The sequence below is a fragment of the Topomyia yanbarensis genome, chromosome 2 (assembly GCF_030247195.1).
Source record: "Topomyia yanbarensis strain Yona2022 chromosome 2, ASM3024719v1, whole genome shotgun sequence".
NCBI lineage: Eukaryota > Metazoa > Arthropoda > Insecta > Diptera > Culicidae > Topomyia > Topomyia yanbarensis.
In genome coordinates, this window is record NC_080671.1 from 313,536,849 (window position 1) to 313,559,589 (window position 22,741).

General features: G+C 37.7%; 1 protein-coding gene across 4 annotated transcripts in view; it reads right to left on the bottom strand.

Annotated features, from left to right (window-relative positions):
• The window catches only part of LOC131683594 (protein TANC2), a 283,296-nt gene that overhangs the window by 166,619 nt on the left and 93,936 nt on the right, over positions 1-22,741 (bottom strand). The window contains exon 1 of one of the 4 annotated variants that reach the window (XM_058965701.1): positions 18,491-20,509. The exons of the other annotated variants lie outside the window; for them this stretch is intronic. Within the exon in view, the coding sequence (XP_058821684.1) occupies positions 18,491-18,698 (208 nt within the window). The 5' untranslated portion in view covers positions 18,699-20,509. Of the gene's footprint in view, positions 1-18,490; positions 20,510-22,741 lie in introns of those variants that run through there. 4 annotated transcript variants of the gene reach the window in all.

Genomic DNA, 22,741 nt, shown 5'->3' on the forward strand with positions numbered 1-22,741 from the left:
GCAAGCCACGACCTCCTATATATGTCCCTCGTATAAACCTTCCTAAAACATCAATATACTGATTTAACTGTCCCTTATATTTTCTTAGAATCCTCAGAAATGTTCTTTTCCGCCTGTATTGTACACCAAAGAAGGTTTGATGCGATTTCAAGGTGACAAGAAACATCTCTGTCGATTGAGTCAACAAACACGAGACCTACAGCACAAACATCACTCGCGTAACTCGGTATGTTTCCGTAATACGAAGGACCACCCGGCGTCCCAGTACATGATGCTTCCTGATGAAGGTCGCCCGAGTCTGTAATCCAAGCCGTTGATTTCCCGATACCGAAAACTGAAAATTAACATTTTTCTGCCTCCTGTCATCTTTGTTCAACCTCTCTCCCCTGTCGCTGATACCTAGATGTAGGATTTCATACACCTCCCTCCCTCCGGAATATCTTTCTGTAGCGTACTGTACTCACAAAAATAGCACTAAAAGACCCACATAATCTTAATAAAATTGTTGTATTGGAGAAGTTGTGTGAGTGTCAATATCTTTTCGTGTGAAAATGTGAGTTTTCATTGTCGGAGTGGTAAATTATCCGGACTCATTTTCTCATATGAGTGTTAAATGCAATGTCTGAGTTATTCCAAGTTTTAATTTCTTGATTAATCAATCTTCTTAATTAATTAATCTTCCTGCTGAAAATTCTAAAGTGTATTACTATAAAACATAACATTGTATGACTAATCTAATGAATATTGTATCATACCATCTGGTGAGATAGTTGTAAAATTTCCTTAGTTTCATTATAAAAAAATAAATCAATGTGTAATCGCCTAGTTTTAAGAAATGCAAAACGTAAAACAAAGAAACGAATTGAATAAAAAAGGGTTCTAATTGAAATTCCTTCGTTCAATTATTGTAACTATTCCGATCGAACTATGTTGTATCGCGAGATAATCGCGTTGAAAATTTAACGCGCTTATTTATATAAAAGATGAGAGCATTGCTTTCCTTTCTTTAATTTTGATTATAGAGGTTTTATTTAACCTCTATAATCAATGGCTCTTTTAAAAAAATTAACCAATTCAAAACCCTGTGTGCGGGGTTGGGAATCGAACCCCGGTTAGCTGCACAAAAGGCCATACAGTGAAGCCCCTTGGTGAATTTTAGGCTGATAAAACGGGGACATTGACAAAATCGGGACATATATTATTCTTTCTGAAACCGAATCTCTTAAAATATTCTTCTTCAGTCCTTAGAAATAGCCTCATAACCTTTCTTGATTATTAACCTTAAAACAGCGCAAAATTTTAAAAAAAAATGATTTTTTGGCATATTTCGGATCTTTAAGACAAGAAAAATATGCTCAAGAAAGGATTTACTCGAATTCAACTTGGTTCGTCTGCTAGAACCCATCAAACTACCAGCTATCAATTTTCATAAGAGGCTGATAAAATCGGGTCAAAAAGCTGATAAAATCGGAGGTAGGTAAAATCAGGGGCTGATAAAATCGGGTGTTGATAAAACCGGGTCTTCACTGCATATTTACTAACTACGCAATGCCTGCCCCGCGAAAGCATTGCTCATTTTTGAATGTGTTGGTCAATTGACACTAAAAGTTGCGATTCTGTATATTCATTATATCTATGGTGTTATCTTTTTCAGTATATTCAACATAAGTTTCTTATTTATAAATTTAATTATTTCATGAACTGTCTTCATTATCGCCATCTCAACCACTACAAAAATTATATGCATTATTTCCAAAGTTAATCTATCCTACATTATATTAAATACATAAATGAAATGCAATATATTGGAAGCATCATGGCACCTTACAACTGGAAGACTGGATGATGGAATGGATTGCCATCCTTGGGAGAAACCTACCATTTCCTCTGGTAGGTCTGAAATGAGTGAGACGCGCCTTTCTAACAAACCAACCATCAGGCGGTATTAAGCTTTTATGCAAAATTCTTTATTATGTAGCTGGATGTTATTGTTGAAAGGAGATTCTTTGTTCCCCGCGGAATCCGCGTAAACGCCTCTGTTTACGGGTCCGCTTAACCCTATTTCGGCCCTTCGGTAACAATAATAATATGAAAGTAACCTGATAAACAAAATCAGTCTACTGTAAGTCTACCCGCTTCCACTGGTAATGCCTTGCACCGATGGTGGCTTCTCACTACACATACTAAAAGTTGTGAAACCACTCCCTCAACCATCGGGTTCCCCACACAACAAAAAAACCATTGAGTGACATAATTCTCTAAATAATGAGCAATGATTTTCACCATAAAAGGTTTGTGAATTTGGAAATATGGAAACTGTTTCCTGCAAAAAATGAAAACTGTAGACGCCAGCCATTCATTGTCTCAAACGATAAATGAAGATTACATATTGTTATTGAATAGTATGATGGTCAACAGGTTATGATTCATTGACAATATTTTGCCTTGATTTCATTATACGCCCTCATCACACCGTTAGGTGTTTTAATTTAAGCCTTTTCCAACAAGCGACCCATAGGACTAGCGACTGAAATCGATTAAATAACAGCATAATCATCATTATCTCATTCCCTCGCTTTTCGGTGCACCTTATTCGGTCTCGAGCACTATTTAGAAGTGTTTTTCGGCGTGCACAAAACCGGGCCATAGTCGAGGGTCAAACCAAGGCAAACATGTGTTTGATGACGTGTCCAAGAATGGCAGCGATATAACAACAACAAAAAAACTCTTGACTGTTAAAAATTTGATTCAAATTACTGTTTTCATGCAATCACGCTCGATTAGCTATTTCGATCCGTTCGCATTTTGGTCGGCGTGTCGGAAACAGAATCGCAATGCAAATCGTGGGGATCACGCTGTTGTTCTGCACGCAGTGTTGTGCAACAGTGAGCACTATTTGATAGGTCACTAGAATAGTGTTGATGGTTGATTTCCTTGTTCAATGTAAACTGGAAAGACCGTGCTTTTGAATGCTAATATTTAAGATGAAAAAAGCGCTTTTGATATATTGTGACGATTTCTAGTGATTGGGAGTGGTGCTCCCATGTTACAGCTGCACTGTGCACTAGGGTAGGCCAAAAAACACGAAAATCAAAAAAGTTTAGGTGCTCAATCTGTTTTGAAGCTAAATAACTTTACCGCTACTTTTGGTTTCATAATAAAATCTCAGACCTTTAATATAACGTCATTAGAACTTCAGCCATTACTGAGAAACTCGAATGAGAATGCTACATACATACATCTATTACCCGATGAATCGAAAGCATAGCTTCGTGGAATCGAAGCAAAAAATCAATATCCATACAATCATTCAAAATAGCAACATTCTGGTCCCACAGGGTTGAGCTGATGAAGAATTTATGTTATTTTTAAGTGGGAAAAGTTAAATCAAAATTTTTTGGAGCCCATAAATATTTATTAAACACCAGAATTTCTCAACTATTGCATATAAATGCAAGACGTATCGAAAGGGTGCGTAAGTATAGTTTTTATTTGTTATATCAATCAAATAAGGTCCGTTATTCATCTCATAAACCCAACCCAACTGAAAAGTTTCGTTTGATTCGGGGATGGTCAAATGGTCTACTGCTTTCTCGGCGAATTCCTCAATAGTGATCACAGTGGTAAAGTTTCCCCTAAGCGGTAAAAAAGACTCGTACTGATAGAGAGCAATGTTTTGCTTCAGCTGGTCAAATAGAATCGCCAACCAACTCGCGATTTAATTAACACATTTCAAATCAAAAGAATCATAACATTTACATTACATTTGTAGCTGGTATCATGCGTATTTCTCGAATATAAAATTTTTGTTATTTGAAAGAACTAGTTAAGGTATCCAACCCCCTCAAGCCTAGGCTGGAACCGTAAGGTAACACAATCCTTAAACACTTTCTATTTTTTATAGTTTTTTTTTCTAACCCGCCAAACTCAGATAATTGATTTTGTTACTTTAATCTTCAATGTTTACGCAATTTAACTTAAAAGGTAAAATCCCACTTACGATTGAGCACACAACCAAAACATAGTGCTATACTTGGGCACAATCACCGTTGAAGAAGTTCCACTAACCACAAACATCTCCAAACATGTTTTAATGCTCCGCAAACAAAACTCCGCTTGTTAATCGCGGTGATAGAATAAAGAAGACGCTGTTTCGCGTAAATAACATAATAGCTTCATTTGCCCCGACCCGATTCACTAGAATTCGTGCTAGAGCCACCGACGAACCCAACCAACGGCGGAGCTGTCGGCGACCAGGCGAACACATGATTCAAATTACGATCGTGTCTGCCAGAATCAAGAAGTTTTTAAAACAATCCTGTCTGAGAACGCAATGAAAAAAAGGAAGTTCAGTTTTTTCGCTTCTACTTCAGATCCCATTCTTCGTGGCAAATTGCGTATCCATCCACTATCGTTTAATGACTCGGTCAATATTTGGGTAGGGGGACCAGCGGGTAAAATGTATCTTTTTGAAACCACAAGTAATTTCTTGTTCCTAAGTTAGGAATCATAGAAATTTATCCAAATATATATTTAGATAGTATTTGTACGTTGTATATAATTGGTGGCATTAGATACGTTTCGCACCTATTCCTATACAGCTTCTTTTCTGAATTTCTTCACTCCGCTGGGTTTTTTTTTCTACACACTTGACTTATTCTTCAAATCTTGGACGTCCGTCCATCCGCTCATACTTCGTAATGACCGATCAGCGAAAGTGATTGATCCGGCTGTTCGATCTGGGTATGGTTAAGTTAAACAAACTCTTAAAAGCAGAGGAAAAACTTCAACACATGGTGTGATTCTAGGAGCTTTTCCCTGTTGATCGCACGATGAAGTGCTTGTCGCACTAATGCAGTAAATCAATCGAAGCGTTAAAGCGCCAGCCTGACTCATCCTCTCTGTTTGATGAGTAGCGAAAACTCCTCCGACTAAGCAAAGCACTGCAACACATGAGCGTAGAAATGGAAGCAGTCTTTGGCAGCAAATATTTAACGAGCGTTAAGTGTTTTTCAAACACAAAGCTTCTTCAGAATCAGTCGATCAGAGCAGAGCACTGTAAACGGAGCCTGGCTTAAGCAGAAGGAGAAGCCGTTGAACAGTACACTAGTGCGAACGGCCAGTCAGGGAAAGGAAGTTTCACCTGGACTGGACCAGTTCGTTTCATTCCCTGTAAACTTTCACGGAGACGCACATAGCACACATCATTTCTTCACCCTGGGGCGATGCATTTGTCCGTTGACCTCGCACGTACACCAGCGAAAAAAATATGCTCGGTTGGCAATTTTCTCCCTTTCTTCTCGGTGGGGACCGGCTGGCCTGGGGGTCGGATTGCGAACTGCATAACCGAAGACAAAGGGAGTGCCGAAATGTGTTTCCGGGATCAACTTGTAGCCGGCCTGGGGTTTCACCATTTGCCGCGGATTTCAGAAATCGGAACGGTACACATTTAAATGACATTGGACAGCAACTTTCGAAAACATCAACATACAGAGCGCTTTATGCGAAACCTGCGTTCTTACTTTCTATAACCGACAGTTAGGTTAATTGTTTTCAGTCGTATTTTTGGCGGCACGAGCATCCGGAGCGGAGTCATCCGAACATTACTCTTATTTCCTCTTTAGGGTATTGTTCCCATTATAGCAGTAGATCATATCGCTACCCTCTAATTTTTATTCAAGAATATGAGATAGGAACCATCCATATACCATGTGGACAATTTGGGGGTACGAAAAAGTCCACGCTTGTCCATGGAAAGGGAGTGGGGTATATAAATAGCCCACGTGGACGCATAGTTATATTTTTTTCTTAATGAGGTCGTAAAACAAATTTACATCGTTGGCATAAGCGCTTGATGTTTTCCTTCAAATCATACCCAAAACTGTGCAACACTTAAAAGGGGGGGGGGTGTCGGAGGGTGGGGGGTGTTAAAAGTTTCAGCGTGAAAAAACACTTCTTCTGCGATTTTTTTAGAACTTTTTGTAAAGCAAATTTATCAAAACTTTTTTACATTATAGTCTATCATTTCAATAACATGCCATAATTTTTCTATGAAAAAATTTCGACAAACGACTCGGTGACGGAGCTTTTTGTACAACGTCTCTGGAAAAAAGATGATTTGCGGTGTTACCAGCCATTCCAAAACAACTTAACCGATTTCTTTCAAACATTGCATACAGATTCTATGTTAAAAATACCTAACCCCTACGTTGAGTTTTTGAGAAAAAATTTCATTTAAGGGGGTGTTTGCTCATAAAAAGGCGGAATTTTTCGTGAAGAATAGTAATTTTTATTTAAAATGAGTAAAAAACCCCCGAATTGAACATTTGTCTTAAAAACTCAACGTAGGGGTTAGGTATTTTTAACATAGAATGTGTACGCAAAGTTTGAAAGAAATCGGTTAAGTAGTTTTGGAATGGCAGCTAACACCGCAAATCATGTCTTTCCACAGATGTTCTACAAAAAGTTTCGTCGCCGTTTGTCGATATTTTTGCATAGAAAAATTGCAGCATGTAACATTGAAATGATATACTATAATGTACAAAAGTTTTGATCAAACCGCTTCACGCTAAGTTCTAAAAAAAATCGCAGAAAAAAAGTGTTTTTTAGGCTAACACGCTTACAACCGCCCCCCCCCCCTTCTTAAAAATTACCATACATATACATGCCAGAAAATCTGTGAAAACCAATACCGAGCAAAATCACTTGATTCAATCTTCCATATCATTTTCAACAACTATATTAGAATTTTAAATCATGTTGATGATACATGAGCCAATTGGAGTTCATAGTTTACTTAAATTTTGTGTTATTGTGATGAATGGAAAAATCTCTTTTAGGTATACAATTCCTAATGTTTGTAAGTCTCACAAATGTCTAAAAGACCTATAAAGTTTGAACTATGTTTTTATTCTATTCTTCGGGTTACCGCCAGTTAAGGGAAACTTTACCACTGCGACCACTATTCAGGTTATCTTTTGTGATTGTACAACCAGTATCAAAATAGTCCAACACTATACGACCTGAAAGTGGAAGCCCCCTTTATTGTATTACTTGACAAAAACATCAGGTAAGTCTACATGGACATTGTGGGAGAGGTACATGAATGGTCCACGGTTGTCCACGTATAGGGGAAGGAGGAGTCAAAAACGAAGGTTCTTTGGTCCACGTGGTATGTGATTGGCCCCAAAGTGGTAATATCAATCTGGTAAGGGGGTGAGTGCAAGGGTTTCAGCGTGAAATAAAACACTTTTCTTGCGATTTTTTTAGAACTTCGCGTGAAGCGAATTGATCGAAGCTTTTGTACATTATAGTGTATCATTTCAATAAAATTCTGTTATTTTTCTATGCAAAAATATTGACAAACGACTCGGTGATGAAGCTTTTTGTAGAACGTCTGTGGAAAAAAACATGATTTGCTGTGTTAACTACCATTCAAAAATTACCCAACCGATTTCTTTCAAACTTTGCATACGTTGAGTTTTCGAGATAAATTTTCAATTGAGGGGTTTTTATTCATTTGAAATAAAAATACCTTTTTTCACGAAAAATTCTGCATTTTTTTGAGTAAAAAAACCCCTCAATTGAAGAATTATCATAGAAACTCAACGTAGGGGTTAGCTATTTGTACATAGCATGTTTCTGCAGAGTTTGAAATAAATCGGTTGGGTAGTTTTTAAATGGCAGTTAACACAACAAATCGTTATTTTTTTTATTTATATATTTCGTTTATTTCACACGGCTCATAGCGGTAGCTTAACGGAGCCGTGGATCTTTTATGTGTTTACAATATGTAAAAAATAAAAAAAATATTATTATTTGTCCGTTGGATCTCGTGCGCGCAACTTTTTATTGCGAGCGGAGACCTTCTTTCGCGGTTCGCCTACTGCGTCATGGGGACCGTTTAATTCTCTCCTTTCCTCCGTATCAAGGCCATCATCGTTAAAAGTGCCTTGGTGCTCGCGACCAGATGTTCTTTCCTGCTTCTTGCACTTACGGGTGACCAATGTAAATCCGTCGTCATTCTTATTATCTTCATCACCGATGTTACTTACAGTTGTTTCAGGGGTGCTGTATGCTGCTTTGGCAGTTGTCAATATGGACTGAACAGCTGCTACAAATTTGGCAACAGTTTGTGGTTCTGGTATTGGTATTGAAAATTCTTTTTTGGGTTGGTTTTCCGTGAATTCGTTGGCAATCGATAGCGATACATTCTCCTCTGTATCTTCCGCGCAAGGTTGTCCGTGGTGTGCTGTCTGATTACAATACTTGCACGTAGGAGTTTGCCCCTCATGGGTGCATAACGTAGTTTGATGAATAGTAGCTTCGTGGGTTTTAAGTTTTATAGTCAAGTGGGAGGGGGTAGGTTTTTCGATCCGCATCCTTACCACAAGAACACCGTTAGGTGTACCCGGGAAGAAATTTCTCCACGTATCACGTGTAACGGATTCTACTTCTCCGTATTGCGACATGTATTTTGCGATTAGATCGGGAGGGGTACGTAGGTCATGTAATTTTACATCTACATAGTCTTTTTCTATATACACGGGAATCTTAATTCCAACTTTATCACTTTCAGCCACGTGCTTCAAGTTGTTCTGCAAAACGAAACGTTCGGTTTGTGCTAACGTGTTGAATGATATGAGCACCACATTGCGAAGATGATGATACTGTAGATACATAACCTCCTTGAGCTTTAGCTGCATCTTCACCTTCAGTAGGTATTCCACTTCACGAAAACTCAATCTTATTGAACAGAATTTAAAGTCAACGCCCGCTGTGTTGGGTCGGAGCAGAGATTTTTCGTCAACTTTACTCATGATGGCAAGAATAAATTAAAAGTTTCCTTTGTTCTCGAGACAATGCACACTAGATCGAGAGGTTGCTAGTTGTTGTTCACTTGGTTCGATTGTACGTCTGACTTGGGCAGAAGTAGAAAGTAGACTGACACAACAAATCGTGTTTTTCCACAGACGTTCTACAAAAAGGTTCGTCACCGAGTCGTTTAGTCGATATTTTTGCATAGAAAAAAGCTTCAACAACGAGTCAAAAAGCTTTTCATCAACGCGTCATTTGTCGATATTTTTGCCTAGAAAAATTACAGAATGTTATTGAAATGATAAATTATAATGTACAAAAGTTTTGATCAATTAACTTTATGCAAAGTTCGACCATCGACTAACTCGTCCTATTAGTAACTTTTTGAAATATCCGCTACTTCACCTCATTCACATAGTGAACCAAAACAAGATGTAAGTGTGCTTAGCAGGACTCGCGAATATGAACGGCTCAGTCCTGCACAATATCTTATTACACCGCACAAATTTATGGTGCTGGGTCATTAGGCCGAATGCCGTTAGGCCGAATGCCGTTAGGCCGACTGCCATTAGACCGATGGGGTCATTGGGCCTTAAGCCATTTGGCCGAACTGTGCCATTTGGCCGAAGGGGCCATTAGGCCGAATGGACCAAAGAGAATGGACCAAAGACAAATGGAGCGGTTGGAACTGAAAACTTTCAATGAAGGGTGATTTTTCACGATTTTGTTTAAACTTAGAGTAATATTGTTTGGAATATTTACGACACCTTTCTCGTTTCACGCCTACAACTACGCCACATCGCTTCAAGACAAGTGCTGTCCGAAATCGCTTCGCTCCGTCGGATTTAAAATAATTTTAGCCCCTATGTTTGAGTAATCCGGGCAAAGTGGATCACACGGTTACTTGCGAGAGACCGCCGCTTCTGACGGCTTCGGATCCTTGGCCTCGGTTATGCGGTAGCACCGTATCACAATAGCTTCGCCACATGTGTTGGAGCAGTGTATCAACCGAAAAGTGGTTGGGCCTGGCGGTTCTATTAATCCAAACTGACTTTTTCTTTCATTACCTATACTTTTTATAATTGTGATTTTATTTTAAAATATCAACCATCGACAATATACCTCGTGGTTGATTTTCTGGTGAACGGCGCTTTCTGAGGAATTATTTCCATATGTTGATATTATAAGCCGAATGGTTTTGGGTGATAATTGTATTTTCTAAGGAAAACTCTTCGACATTGTGTTTTCTAGGGAATACTTTAACTAAAAGTTTAACAACCACGTTGGGCTCCATCTGATTGTAGTAAACATCGTAAATAGAACTATTTAGGGTTTATTGTTATGTATTCGGTTTGCACAAACCGAATACACACGAAAATAGAATTAGTAGGTATTTATCTTTTATTTCGGGAATAATTAATAAGTTGGGAAAATTTGCTGCAATAGCAGTAATGTAATCCTTAATTGCATAGGTATTAAAAATGGTAACAACTTTGCGCAGTCGTTCATTCATCTCTCTGTGCGGCTCTTCCTCCAACAAGGAACACTGTCGCCTGCGCACTACCAGCTTTATGTTCCAAACGAAGTTCGTCAATCATCCTCCATGTTCCCACATGTTGTGTTCCAACAAGTTTCGACAACCGGCTATGCCACGACTCGACCTGGTTTATTGTTCTTGGCAGGTCATTTACTACATTGGAACATACAGAGTGATAAGATGGAGGGTATGTAGGAAGACAGCGCTGCGGAGACTAACAAGCTAACGATGCCTTTAGTCTAATGAAATTCAGCCTAATGGAACGGTGGCACGGTCTAATGATCCATTCGGCCGAATAACCCGTTCGGCCTAATAACCCATTCGGCGTATTAACCCATTCGGTTTAATGGAGCATTCGGACGAATGGTGTTCGGTCAAATGACCCATTCAGCCTACTGACATTCGGCTTTATGACTTATTCAGTTTAACGGCTTTCGGCCAAATGACCCGACACCTCTCGTACCTAAGCTTACTGTTAGGTAAAAATTAATTTACACATTTAACCTTTTTAGGCACTGTGCACTACACTACTCAACGACACTTTCAAATGTGGTGGGAAAAATCTTGGAAGGCGAGACATTTGAATCGGTTGAGTAAATGTGGGAGGAAGCTTTGGGATGATAGTTTATCCATGTATTGATAATATATATAGTATAGACATCTAAAACATCGTTATTCTAGTTCCGATCGTGAGGTTTGCACAGATCTAGATTAAGTTGTAGACTTAAATACAGCAAGATAACACCTCCCATTTGAAATCGGGAAATTTGCTGCAGGGTAAAATTTGTATTGATGAAACGCCTCGTACAGTGGCGGATCCAGGGGGAGAGTGCTGGGGTCCGGACCCCCTCCGAAATTTTTTAGCTTGTTGTGAAATTTTAAAATAGTTTCTATTTTATTTCGTTTTCAACTCAATATCATTCCAAATCAGATTCGACCACAAAAATGATTTTAATTAAATAAAGTTATTACACATTACATATTGTTCAATGAATATTTCAAAATCGAAATTTCGGACCTCCTCCGAAATTTTCTTCTGGATCCGCCCCTGGCCTCGTATTTTCCTTCAAGTGCTCATTCTGGTTTAAATCCAGAATCTGAGAAGAATGAGAAAGCGTAGATTAAAGGTTTTACAGAAACTATTTCTTTACCACCATCAATCTATGCTTCAGATCATTATCATGGACAAAACTAAAACTGCTTCCATAATAAAGTTTGTCCGTGCTAGCCTTTAAATTATACTTCAAAATGCCACTAATAAAAGCCCTTTCCCAACTTCAGAAAATTAAAATGCACTCCAAACCATTTTTGCATTCCTTTAGCAGATTCTGCAGTTTAACTGAAGATCTTTATTTAAACTCCTTCTAAACTTTTTTAAACCAGTAGGTAAAATTAACTAGTAAAACATTCAACAAATGAATGCATTACAAAACTGGTCAACAATCTCTTTAAATAACCCAACTTTCACCTATATCTCATGTGGATCTGAAAGCAGATGACGTATAAACTGCGAACATATAATTACATTTACAACTTCGCTTTACCAGCCGTACAAGTTTTTCTTGATCAAAACAAATAATCATCCACCTTTGTTAGCTGCTGATCATACAGTGGACAATATATGTACACTGAACATGTGTCACATGACCGGTGTCATACCTTCAGACATGTTCGGATCAATTTTGATGAATTCCTGGAACGCAAAAGCTGTCATTTGCATAATTTGTTGCGGCTCCGGCTGCTTGTCCAGCCGGTGTGCACGAGTGTCGGTATGTTTACTTGACAATTGGTGGCATGCGGTGGCAGCTTGGTTTATTTTTCTACAGCGGAATGCAAAAGCGTAGCATATTTCGCTTGGTTTTCAAGGTTTGACCACAGGCATTCGCTACCAGCCATGTGGCTATGCCTTGGATTGGGGCACGATTCTAGAAATGTGAACGACGATAGAAATAAATGAGTTGTGACAATTTTAATATGGCAAAACCGACTGAGGCATTAGGGTCTTTTTGGGTTCTAGGGCACTCTTTCGGAAAACTGATATTGCCCCAATTATTTTCTGCATTCGTATGGTAACTTGCAGTAGTTGGTGGCGCCTCCCCGAATATAATACCACCCTGATTATTCATTGCAACGAGAAAGGACGTGCTGAACGCACCTTTCGCTCCCAGGCAGTCATTGCGCCCCGAAGCGATCGATCAATCAATTTGAGTTTTGTAATTTAGAAGACCGATCTAGGCGGACGGATCGCTCCATCTTATGGACGGCAAAGCTTTGTCCACAATTACAACTGAAGCAATCTGCACACAGAAGGCACAAAATGCCTAAGCTGTTTATAGCGGTGATGCAACCACCGTGAAACTGTGGGTACTTTGCCGCTTTGCGAACGGGAGTCTGACGGAAATGGGTATTAACATTTCGTTCCACCTCGAGGTATCGATTAGCCCTACACAGCGATAGGCACCGTTATTGAGACGATTATCTGTTACTGGTGCATGGCCGAAGGATGGTATGTGTATCACCGCCGTGGGATGCGTGACGAAGTAATTTTCTCGGTGATTGTTTCGTCATACCCTGCGGAAAACGATCAGGTTCTATATGTAAATAATGTTGGTAGGAGCATAGCGCAAGAGCTACCCAGCCCCAAAAATCCTCGTTTCGAGATATTCAGCGAAAACCATAGCGCAATGAAAGTACTATCCCTAATCCATCTATGAATTCAATAAGCTGTTGAAAATACACAAATCGTGGAGTTGCGTAACCGTAAAAAAATCTGAATAATGTATTATGGACTCACTTTTTTACAAAGGTTACATGTTAAAAAACTTCGTTTTGACGTAGGTACCATACACGCATTGAAAAAAGCAAAAGATTTCCTACTAGTGAATAATTTCCTCGAACTCTCAAGATCCCGGGGGATTCGCCGTTCGACTTTGAACATCTTACGTTACCAACTAAATTTCCTTTTGTAAATAATAATCGTAAATTTGTGTGTTAAATATGGAGTAAAGAATATGAAAGTAAAATGAAGGCAAGACACGTCAAGTTAAATATTATGCATAAAAAAGCCAGTTTCATGTTAAATGTATTTGATGTCATCCCAAAAAATTCGAGGAAATCCGAATTGCTGGGACTGAGTCGACACCTTTTTGCCTTTCTCAATCACTCTTGAAATGAGCTGCCTAACCGAGGCCTGAAGTTCCGATTTTCTGGATCATAAACAATTTCGGACGCATTGTGCCATACTCATTTAGGAACGTTATGAAATGTTTCAAATCTGCGATTCACTTTGAAAAATGTCTGTGTGATTTCTTTTTCCTTGTTTTTCCAGTAATCCTACAATCTCTATTCGAAATAAGGTGCCGGTCTATATCGGTGATGCTAAAAACATGTCTCAAACAGTGTTGTCGAATTTTGATGGTTCCTGAAGCCCCATTTCGGGATAGTTAGCGTAAATGGGAAAGACACAACTGCTAAGTGGATTAAAACAGGTTTTTATCTTTTTGATGTAAAATAAAATTAAATTTTATCAAAGAATTTGGTTTCGGGGTAAGCTTACAGTAGGTATGAGACAAGTTGACTGTAAATCAGCATCCCAAGTAACAATTGAAGTTTCATAGCACGCTACAAGTGCAATCTAAGTTTTATCAGTGGCTATAAAACTATCATAAAACCACAATTATTACTAGGGATACGACCAATCAAATAAAAAGTATATCTAAAGGTAGTCCAGATAAAACATGTTAGATATCTTTTCACCAAAACTTTAAGCCAATCGTTATTTGCCGGTCTTTGACTCAATACCCAGATATTTTTACTTCGAAGCATACTTGCATTGACAATATATACAAGATAAACATACGGCCCAAGTAACCATAAGCATTAAGTCATTGCACAATATTGTCTATACATTTGCACTAATGTTACAATAAAACCCCATTTTGACAATAACAATGCTGCTAAGCTCAATATTGAATGTAGCATTATTGCTAGCTTTATATACATCTACGAAGCTGATATAATGCTTCAAGAATCTTTACAGCATGTGTGCTATACATATCCAATATAAAGCCGATATAATGATAATGTAATGATGTTGTTTTATTAGTTATGTATATCCTCGGTATATTTCATTGCATTCTAACATTCAATATAGCGTAGGCAGCCAAGGTAGCTTAAGACTTCGCTACCAGCCATGTAAAAAAGTACTAAAAAAAGGTAATTTTCGTAAAACATTTTTTATATTGTATGAGAGCCAAATTCCGAAAAGGTTAAAATATTTATTACAATGCATTCGAAAGGAATCAATTATAGTTCTAAACAGAATTTAATATTCTTCCTTTTTGTTTATTATACGAAAAAGAAAACATAAGAAGGCATTACAATAACGTCGCGGAAAATGAGAGCTAATTTAAGCTTTCTAAGTAGTGCCGATATCAGGGCCTCAAATTCGACATTTTTGCATTGATGCTATATAATGGCATTAGTAATGCAGGAAATGAACTGTCAATCTCTGCACAGTAATAGCACAATATTTCACCTTTTCTGGTATTATATCCGCATTATATTAGAATATAGGGTTTAGATTGCTGTTATAATGCTAATCCATACATCGGTTTTGCTTTGAAGTAATTGATAAGTTGACAATGGTCTATCGGATCCCTCCATAAGACTAACTGGTCATTCACCCGCACAAATAATATGGTGTGATATAATTTTACATCACATATGTAAATTTCATGGGCAATTTTCAAATGACATGAATGGTAGATTTCTGCGTTGTGGGTCGCGAAATGCTATGAATTTTAGAATTGATTGGTGCTACGCCACCTTCGTTGTCGCACAGTGGACCCACGTGTGACATAATCCCAAAAATCAAATACTAGTTTAGATGCATCATCTAACTTGGCTCCGAGTTGGTGGTAGTTACTGATGAGATGAATTCGTAACACCAAAATTCAACTCATTTTAAGTTAGGTGTTGTGCCTTTTATGCACGAATTGGTTTAATCCATTTATTTCCTTTGGGAATAAGTATTGCATAGTGCCTGGTGTTTTTTCCGTAGCCAAAAAACAAGAGTTCGTTTTCGTTTTCTCATCGGACAACAAGAGCCTTTGCACTTCGGAACATTTTTGGGACAAGCCAATTGCTTTGGACGTCATCTATGTCGTATGACAATCTCGGTTTAGTGGCTAGCTAGTGTTAAATCGGGTACTAGTTTCGATACATCGTCTAATTGGGTTGGTACTTATTACTGATGAGATGAATTCGAAACACAAAATCCAACTTAATTTATGTTGGGTGTTGTTTCTAATCGCACAAATTGGTTTAATCCATTTATTCCCTTTTAGGAATAAATATTACATAAGTATTGTGCAGAGTGTTTAATGTGTAATATTTATTCGCTTATTATTCCGCATCATGTATTTAAATTGTCATATTCTCGTGCCGTAGCGTGCGGTTGGCCAAGGGCGTCAACATTAGGTGGCGCTAAAATTTTAGTCTGTTTCATAAAATAAGTGAGGCTAAGTCATAAAATAAGTCAGGATAGGAGTATCATTCCCAGGTACACATAAAATTATTGTTTGAAAGTCGAACTGAACAAGAAAACCAAACTAGACAGCAAAGAGGCACATAACAGAGACTCTAACAAAGGCGCCAGAAAACTACGCTACGGTTCTGTTAGTCCAGAATAAACAACGAAATTTCAACAAAAATAGCGAAAATTATTGTGCAAGTTTTCTCAATTTCATAGAAAAGAGGTAAACGGAAATGTGGTCCTGGGCAGTAAAGTAGGTCACCTTTTTAAAGATGTAGCAAAGATCGTAGAGTAAGCTAGATCATTTATCATCGAGAAGATAATCCCATGCCGTACCATGAAAACTTGAAATCTTCGCTCATTGAAGCAAGGGATCCTTGAAACAGCCAATCCCGTCCTTCAGTAGATCCATGCATGCCAAGTTAGAATCGATAACTACACAATTGATCTCAACTTTGTGAGCGGGCGTGTAAACGCGCTAGTTCTTCATAAAAATAACGTCATTTGTTTGCTTTAGATAAAATTTCACAATTCTAAATTTATCTAGGCGAACTTTTAAGTAACCTGCACAGCTGAATATTTCTACGTCTTGCGGAATATTACATTACTTAGCTCTATCCGAAAAAGATCGGATTTGATCTAACCCAGCTGAATTTTAAATGGAAACTCGGAATCTTTGATGACGAATCTTGTTCGACATCCATTTTAGGATCATTTCGGTGATTTGAGGAGAATTTATTTATGCACGAGCCTAGAGCCAGATGCAAAGTAAAAACTGAAGAATATGAAGGAAGAGACTGAAAACATGGGGAATATAATATGAAAGACAAATCTGAATTTGATAGCAAAGGAATAATGTGGTCGTTTGCTTTCAGACGATATGTCTAGATGCAACTTATTTTATTAGAAACTGGCGCAAAGAAAATGTGAAAAACTTAATCAGCAATCTATAAATATAAGGCTCAATGTTTGTATGTAATTTATGGACTCCCAAACGGTTTAACTGATTGTCGTAAAAATTTATATGTAGTAGACATTTGTTATGGAGCGTGTTTGTGTGCTATTGGTTGGAGATTGTCAGCCCGCCAGATATAATATATATATATATATATATATATATATATATATATATATATATATATATATATATATATATATATATATATATATATATATATATATATATATATATATATATATATATATATATATATATATATATATATATATATATATATATATATATATATATATATATATATATAATATACTCAGCTGCACAAATTGTGTTTTACTCCTAATTCGTTGAAAGTCGCAGCAATGCGCGACTGGTATTAGCTAGATTAGATCATAAAAGCAACTTTGTTTCACTTGCTTGAGCAAAAGGATGGGTGCGAGCTGTCAGGAATATAACCGGAATGCCTTGACGGCCCTTGTACTGGCAATTCAAATTTAATGATATTCACCGTAATCAACAATCAAGTAACCAGTTCAAAGTTAAAAATGTTTCCTCTGTATACTGGAGTGCAAATATTTAGGGTCATCCTGAAGTTTCAAACCGAACACACCTCAAAAATGTTGGCAGCTCGAAAAAAGTCCCCATGTAAAATTTGTCGGCAATCGAAAAAACAATGTCATGCAGCGTTGAGATCTGGTGTAACGTTGAAAAAATGCGTTAGTGGTACAATAAAAAAATAATTGAGGGAGAATTTGAGTTTGGAAATGAAGCCTTTATTTTTTTTGTATGAAAAATATTTTAGAAATCTATGAAATGTCGGAATTTGATGCCAACTTAAAAATATTTTTTTATTTGAAAATCTCAGTTTAAAAATTAAGAGTACCAGAGAGGCAACTTTTGTCAAAACATATTTTTTCGATTCCGTTGTTTCATGCATGTCTGATAAATTTGGCATAGAAGGCATTAAACCCCAGTATTAACTCAAATCCAGAATTCTCCAAGTTCCCTAAAAACTATATTAAAAAAAATCAGGGGGGCAGTAGATCTCGATGTTTCATTACATTCTAAGTCATTTAGCATCAAAAATTTGAACTCAATTTTGGAATATTCTAAGGGTCCTTTTGTTTTTGGCGTGCACTTTGGCCGTTTTGTGCAACCTCTTAATCGTGTCAGATTGAGTTAAAATGTTGCAAAGAGACTTTTTTCGAGGTGCTAATGCTGTTGAGGTGCGTCTAGATATTAAATTCGATGGTTACCTGTTTCCCATACATGCCATTGGCACCCTAATATACAGCCTTCTGAAGAGATGTTCCCTCCGTCGCCTACAGTATACAGTAAAAGATTTGTGACTGCAATTTACATGAAATGAACGACAGTAAGGCGTGATAGTGGGTAGGTGTGCCATTTCCATGTACACAAACTATTGCTTGAAGGTCGAACTGAAACATAAAGCCAAAGTAAACACAAAAAGGGCGCAAAATTGAGATTCCGCCAAGGATGCCAGAAGACCACGCTACGGCTCTGCATATTCTACAAACGTTTTTCGACCATTTCCTAATATTTCAAGGTACGATAACTTCCAAACCTCAAATGAGTATGAGCGTACGATAGTAGGCGTTAAAGGGTTCACAATAGTATTTACCTAGTACGCTCAAGCTAAGACCACTTCCTGGTCGTCCGGTTCGTCCGCTGGCATTCAATATCGAGGGTGCATCGACATTGGGAATATTTTTCGCAACTGTGCCGCCCCCAGACGGTAGAAAACTATCCCTGGGAGTTACAGTAGTCGTAGATGAATCTCTTCCGTTGGATGCACTTGCGCTTGCAGTTTTCGTAGTAGTGATAGGCATTGCCAGAATGTTTGATTTTAGCTCATTAGCATCGAACTAGCAACAATCAGTTATCAACTTCACTACTAGCACACTATTCACTGTCACCGTTGATAGCACGGTGAGAAGCACACGATCGCTACGCTTCACAGGCATGTAGTCGGTTGAGTTGATAGAATAATTATTTTTTTCACTATTGGCTAGCAAATGTGCACGAATCTGATTAGCCCTATGAAGTTTGTCGATTAAGGTGCTTAAATTACCTGCTGTAATATGCAATCACAAATAAGCATCTTCGTTTTCTTCCACCCTTGTGTACTAATTATTCGTATGCTTCTTGTATGGCTATGATCTTAACATCTCTACCGGGAATTATCATTATCATTTATTTCTGTTTTCGTTTCTTCTGCGCAATGTAATGTTTCACAGCTTATTCTTGTTGCTATCTTCGTTTGTAGCGTTATCGAAGTCTTTTGTTTTGCCGTCGTTTCGTTTTATTATTCGAAAATATATCGTTGCACTCACACTTGCGGCTTTTGGTATCATAAATGGTCGACTGAGATATGCACTTTAGAATTATGTAAGGGTGATCCCATGAGGTATAGCAGCAAAGAAGAATCAGTACAACATGAGTGAGTACAAAGAGAACTTCCTTTCAACGTGCCTCGAACCGCTTTCCAGGCACTTTTTATACTTGAAGAAGTGCAACGTAATTCTACAAGGTGTACCGGCACAGGTACATAAATTATGTTTTATAATTAAAGACGAATGGAACATACGGCTACCCACACCTACTTTTGTTGCTTGGATAACGTTACTGCCGGCGGTATTAAACGCTGATGATGATGGTCACCGCACAAACAGCCACTACCGATTCTTTTATGGACATTTCACATTTTAATTGCGCTTCGAGAAGATCCTTTGTTAGTCCAAGACCTACATTCTCGAAACGAAGAAGAAACTTCATTTATTCCACATCACTGTTTATGTTTCGTGTTTTTTTTTTCATTTCACATCTTCCGAATGTATTGAATTCATGAAAGTACTCACTTCCTACATCGCATGCTCATTTTTATTCATCTTTCATTCACATATTACGGCAGAACTCTGAACTTGTAGGCTCCATTATTCAACTGAAACATACATCCATCATCGCCATTGGGCTGTGTGCGAGGCTTCACTCGTGTAAATTATCGTTGAGACCACGCACCACGTTGAAATTCACAGTCGAGTATTTTCCACGAAACTAGGTCTGATTGCTTCATCAGCCAACGTCACATTACTCCGGCCAACTATCTCTCACTTCAAAACACCACACTCTCTGCGTTATCAGCAGCGGTCCACATACGGCTGCTATCTTTAGCCAACGTAAGGGTACCAACATCCGATGCACCTTCAAACACAAGTAAACAGTTCCGCAAACATCTAACCTACCGTCGTTTTTCAGCAGGCTGGCAGTTTTGTACCGTGAGATCACCAAATTATGATTCACAGCGACGTCTTTTCCACCAGCACACGCGACCTGGTGGCACTGTTATCGTGCTGCAACTTCACGCTTCATCAATATTCCGGGTTAGAACTCACAGGTTTCCATCAACACTATCCGCCCGAACGAAGCAAAATAAACAGCCAAAGCAGCAAAAAAACTGTATTCGCACAAAAATAGACATTCACAAAGCAGCAGAAACCGGTATGCTTTATGGTCCTCAAGAGTACAGAAAAAATAGCCAATATAAGAAAAAACATAAAACCACAAAGCCTGACGTCTGTATTAACCGACTTCCTTTAACACATCCGAAGCGATCGGTGGCTGCGACTGAACTGAACCCACCGCGATGAACACCGCAAGGTGGTACCGGTCAATCGACGACGCGATTGTTAGCCCCCGAATGGCAGAGCATGGAGTCATCGCGGGCTTCATGATTAACGTTTATCAGCCTGCATTGCCGTGGAAGAGTTGAATGAATTGAAAAATCTTGCTACGAAGCTTGTTTATTGAATGAACAGCGTGCTATAAATGAACAGGATGAAAAAGCTGGTTCCGGAGGAAAATGAACTCAAATGGTTATTGAACTGAGATGAGAGAACCACTTGATGCGCGAGACAGAGAGGATGAATCAAGCAAAATTACAAATTGAATCTACAGGTTGCATCAACTATAAATACAGATTCGTTTGTCCCATGTGTTGTTATAAGCTCCGGTATATGCTCTCGTTTCATTCTTATGTCTGCAATATAGATGATACGCCATTCTACAGTCATATGAATTTATTAGATTGATTTGAAAATGCGCTTGTAATTTCGCCTGTTTGAATTATTAACACACCTAGAAAAAATCGTTTAAATTTACGTCTCCTGACCATGACATATACGAGCATCAAAAATGACTTCTAGAGAAAATTTAGAATAGGACGTAAGTAACAATGAGAGATTCTCTTTGGTGTCTTTCTCTTCTGTTCATTACTTCATTTCAACATTTACTACTCTACTCTTTGCATAATATTCTAGTAAAAACCGTCGGCTTTCGATGTGTACTGGAAAATTAGTGCAAAGTGTTGTAATGACGTCGTAATAATCCAAGTTACTAACGTCCTATTGTAAATTTGCTCCAGACTTACTTTTAAGTTTGATTTTAATGTTACATGGCGTTGAATTTCGTAAATCACGTAATTTTACTCCACATATAGCGTTTGTTCTGATTGGCAGTATGTGTAATTTTATGTCATTGCGCATGTAATGTATATGTTTCATGTAAAATTAAACGAAACATGGTTATATTTCGTCATTTCGTGAATTACGCTTTGTTAAATTCTATCATGCAATTACGTCAACGATAAAATTCATATTATCTTGGTGTGAAGGCTTCGGAACCAAAACTGCAACTCATTTAAAAATCTTCTTAAGCAAAGGTTGGATGTTATAAAAAGTTATCCTAATGAAATATTATAAAAATGGTTTGTTGAAAAAATAAAATGGTTTTTTGTTTTTTTATAGTAATTTGCGCTCTAAGTTAAAAAAAAACCATAAGGGAGTGGAGAGTGGATGTCTTCGATATAGTTTCTAATTAAATAATTTATTATAAATCCACTCAAATGTTACGTGCCAGAAAAAAAACTGTGAAATAATATTTATATGAAATTAACCAAATTAGACTACGTGAATACCGGCCATTACAATTTTCACATCGAGTATGCCATAAGAAAAAAAAACGATTTAATCCACCTAACAGTGAGATGAGACATTTTTACGCATATTACTGTTGAATCCTTTATTAGTTCGCACGCCTCATACGAACCCAACCCAGGTGGCATAAATGCAGTTTCGAGTCCTAATAGAACCCCAAACAGAACAAATTATAGAAAATCAATAAAGCAAATGAAATTAAAGATTAGTAAGGCAAAAAATGAAAAAACTTCATAGTAGTAGGGGTGAGCGTAGCGTAGTTGGTAAATCGATTGCCTTGTACGCAGCGCATCTGGGTTCGAGTCCATACCCCGCACATAGGGGTTAGAAATGTTTCATGAGAGATTTTTCTAACCCGAAGAGGCGAATGACCTTAAGGTTAAAACCTCTATAATCAAAAATAAAAAAATAAAAACTTCATAGTATGAAAAGAAGGGGTGAGGTTGACCAAAAATCGATTTTTTTTTATTCTTCTATCCTAAAGTTCAGGTTCTTAAAAATGTTATCTCAAATTTTATAGAGATCGGAGCAGTACAAGCAAAGTTACAGCGTTTTTCGTATTGCTCTCTTACAGTTGTGTGGCTTATACTTGAAACTTTAAATGCGATTATCTCGAAATCATGTTTTCTCAAAAACGGTGACTACGATTGCAGAAAAAGTTTTCAACCGATCTCCAAACTTTTTTTTAGCTTGTTCATAACTGACCTGCCGTGTCCTTGAACGACTCCATTTTTTCGGGAAAATTTTTATGTTAATGCTATGAATTTTTGAGTGATTTTTTCTGGTGAAAATAGTGTTTTTTTTTTTGGAAAAATCGTCCCCGTTTCCAAAAAGAAATTTTTTTTTAATCAATCGTTCAAGGACACCACATGTGCATACAC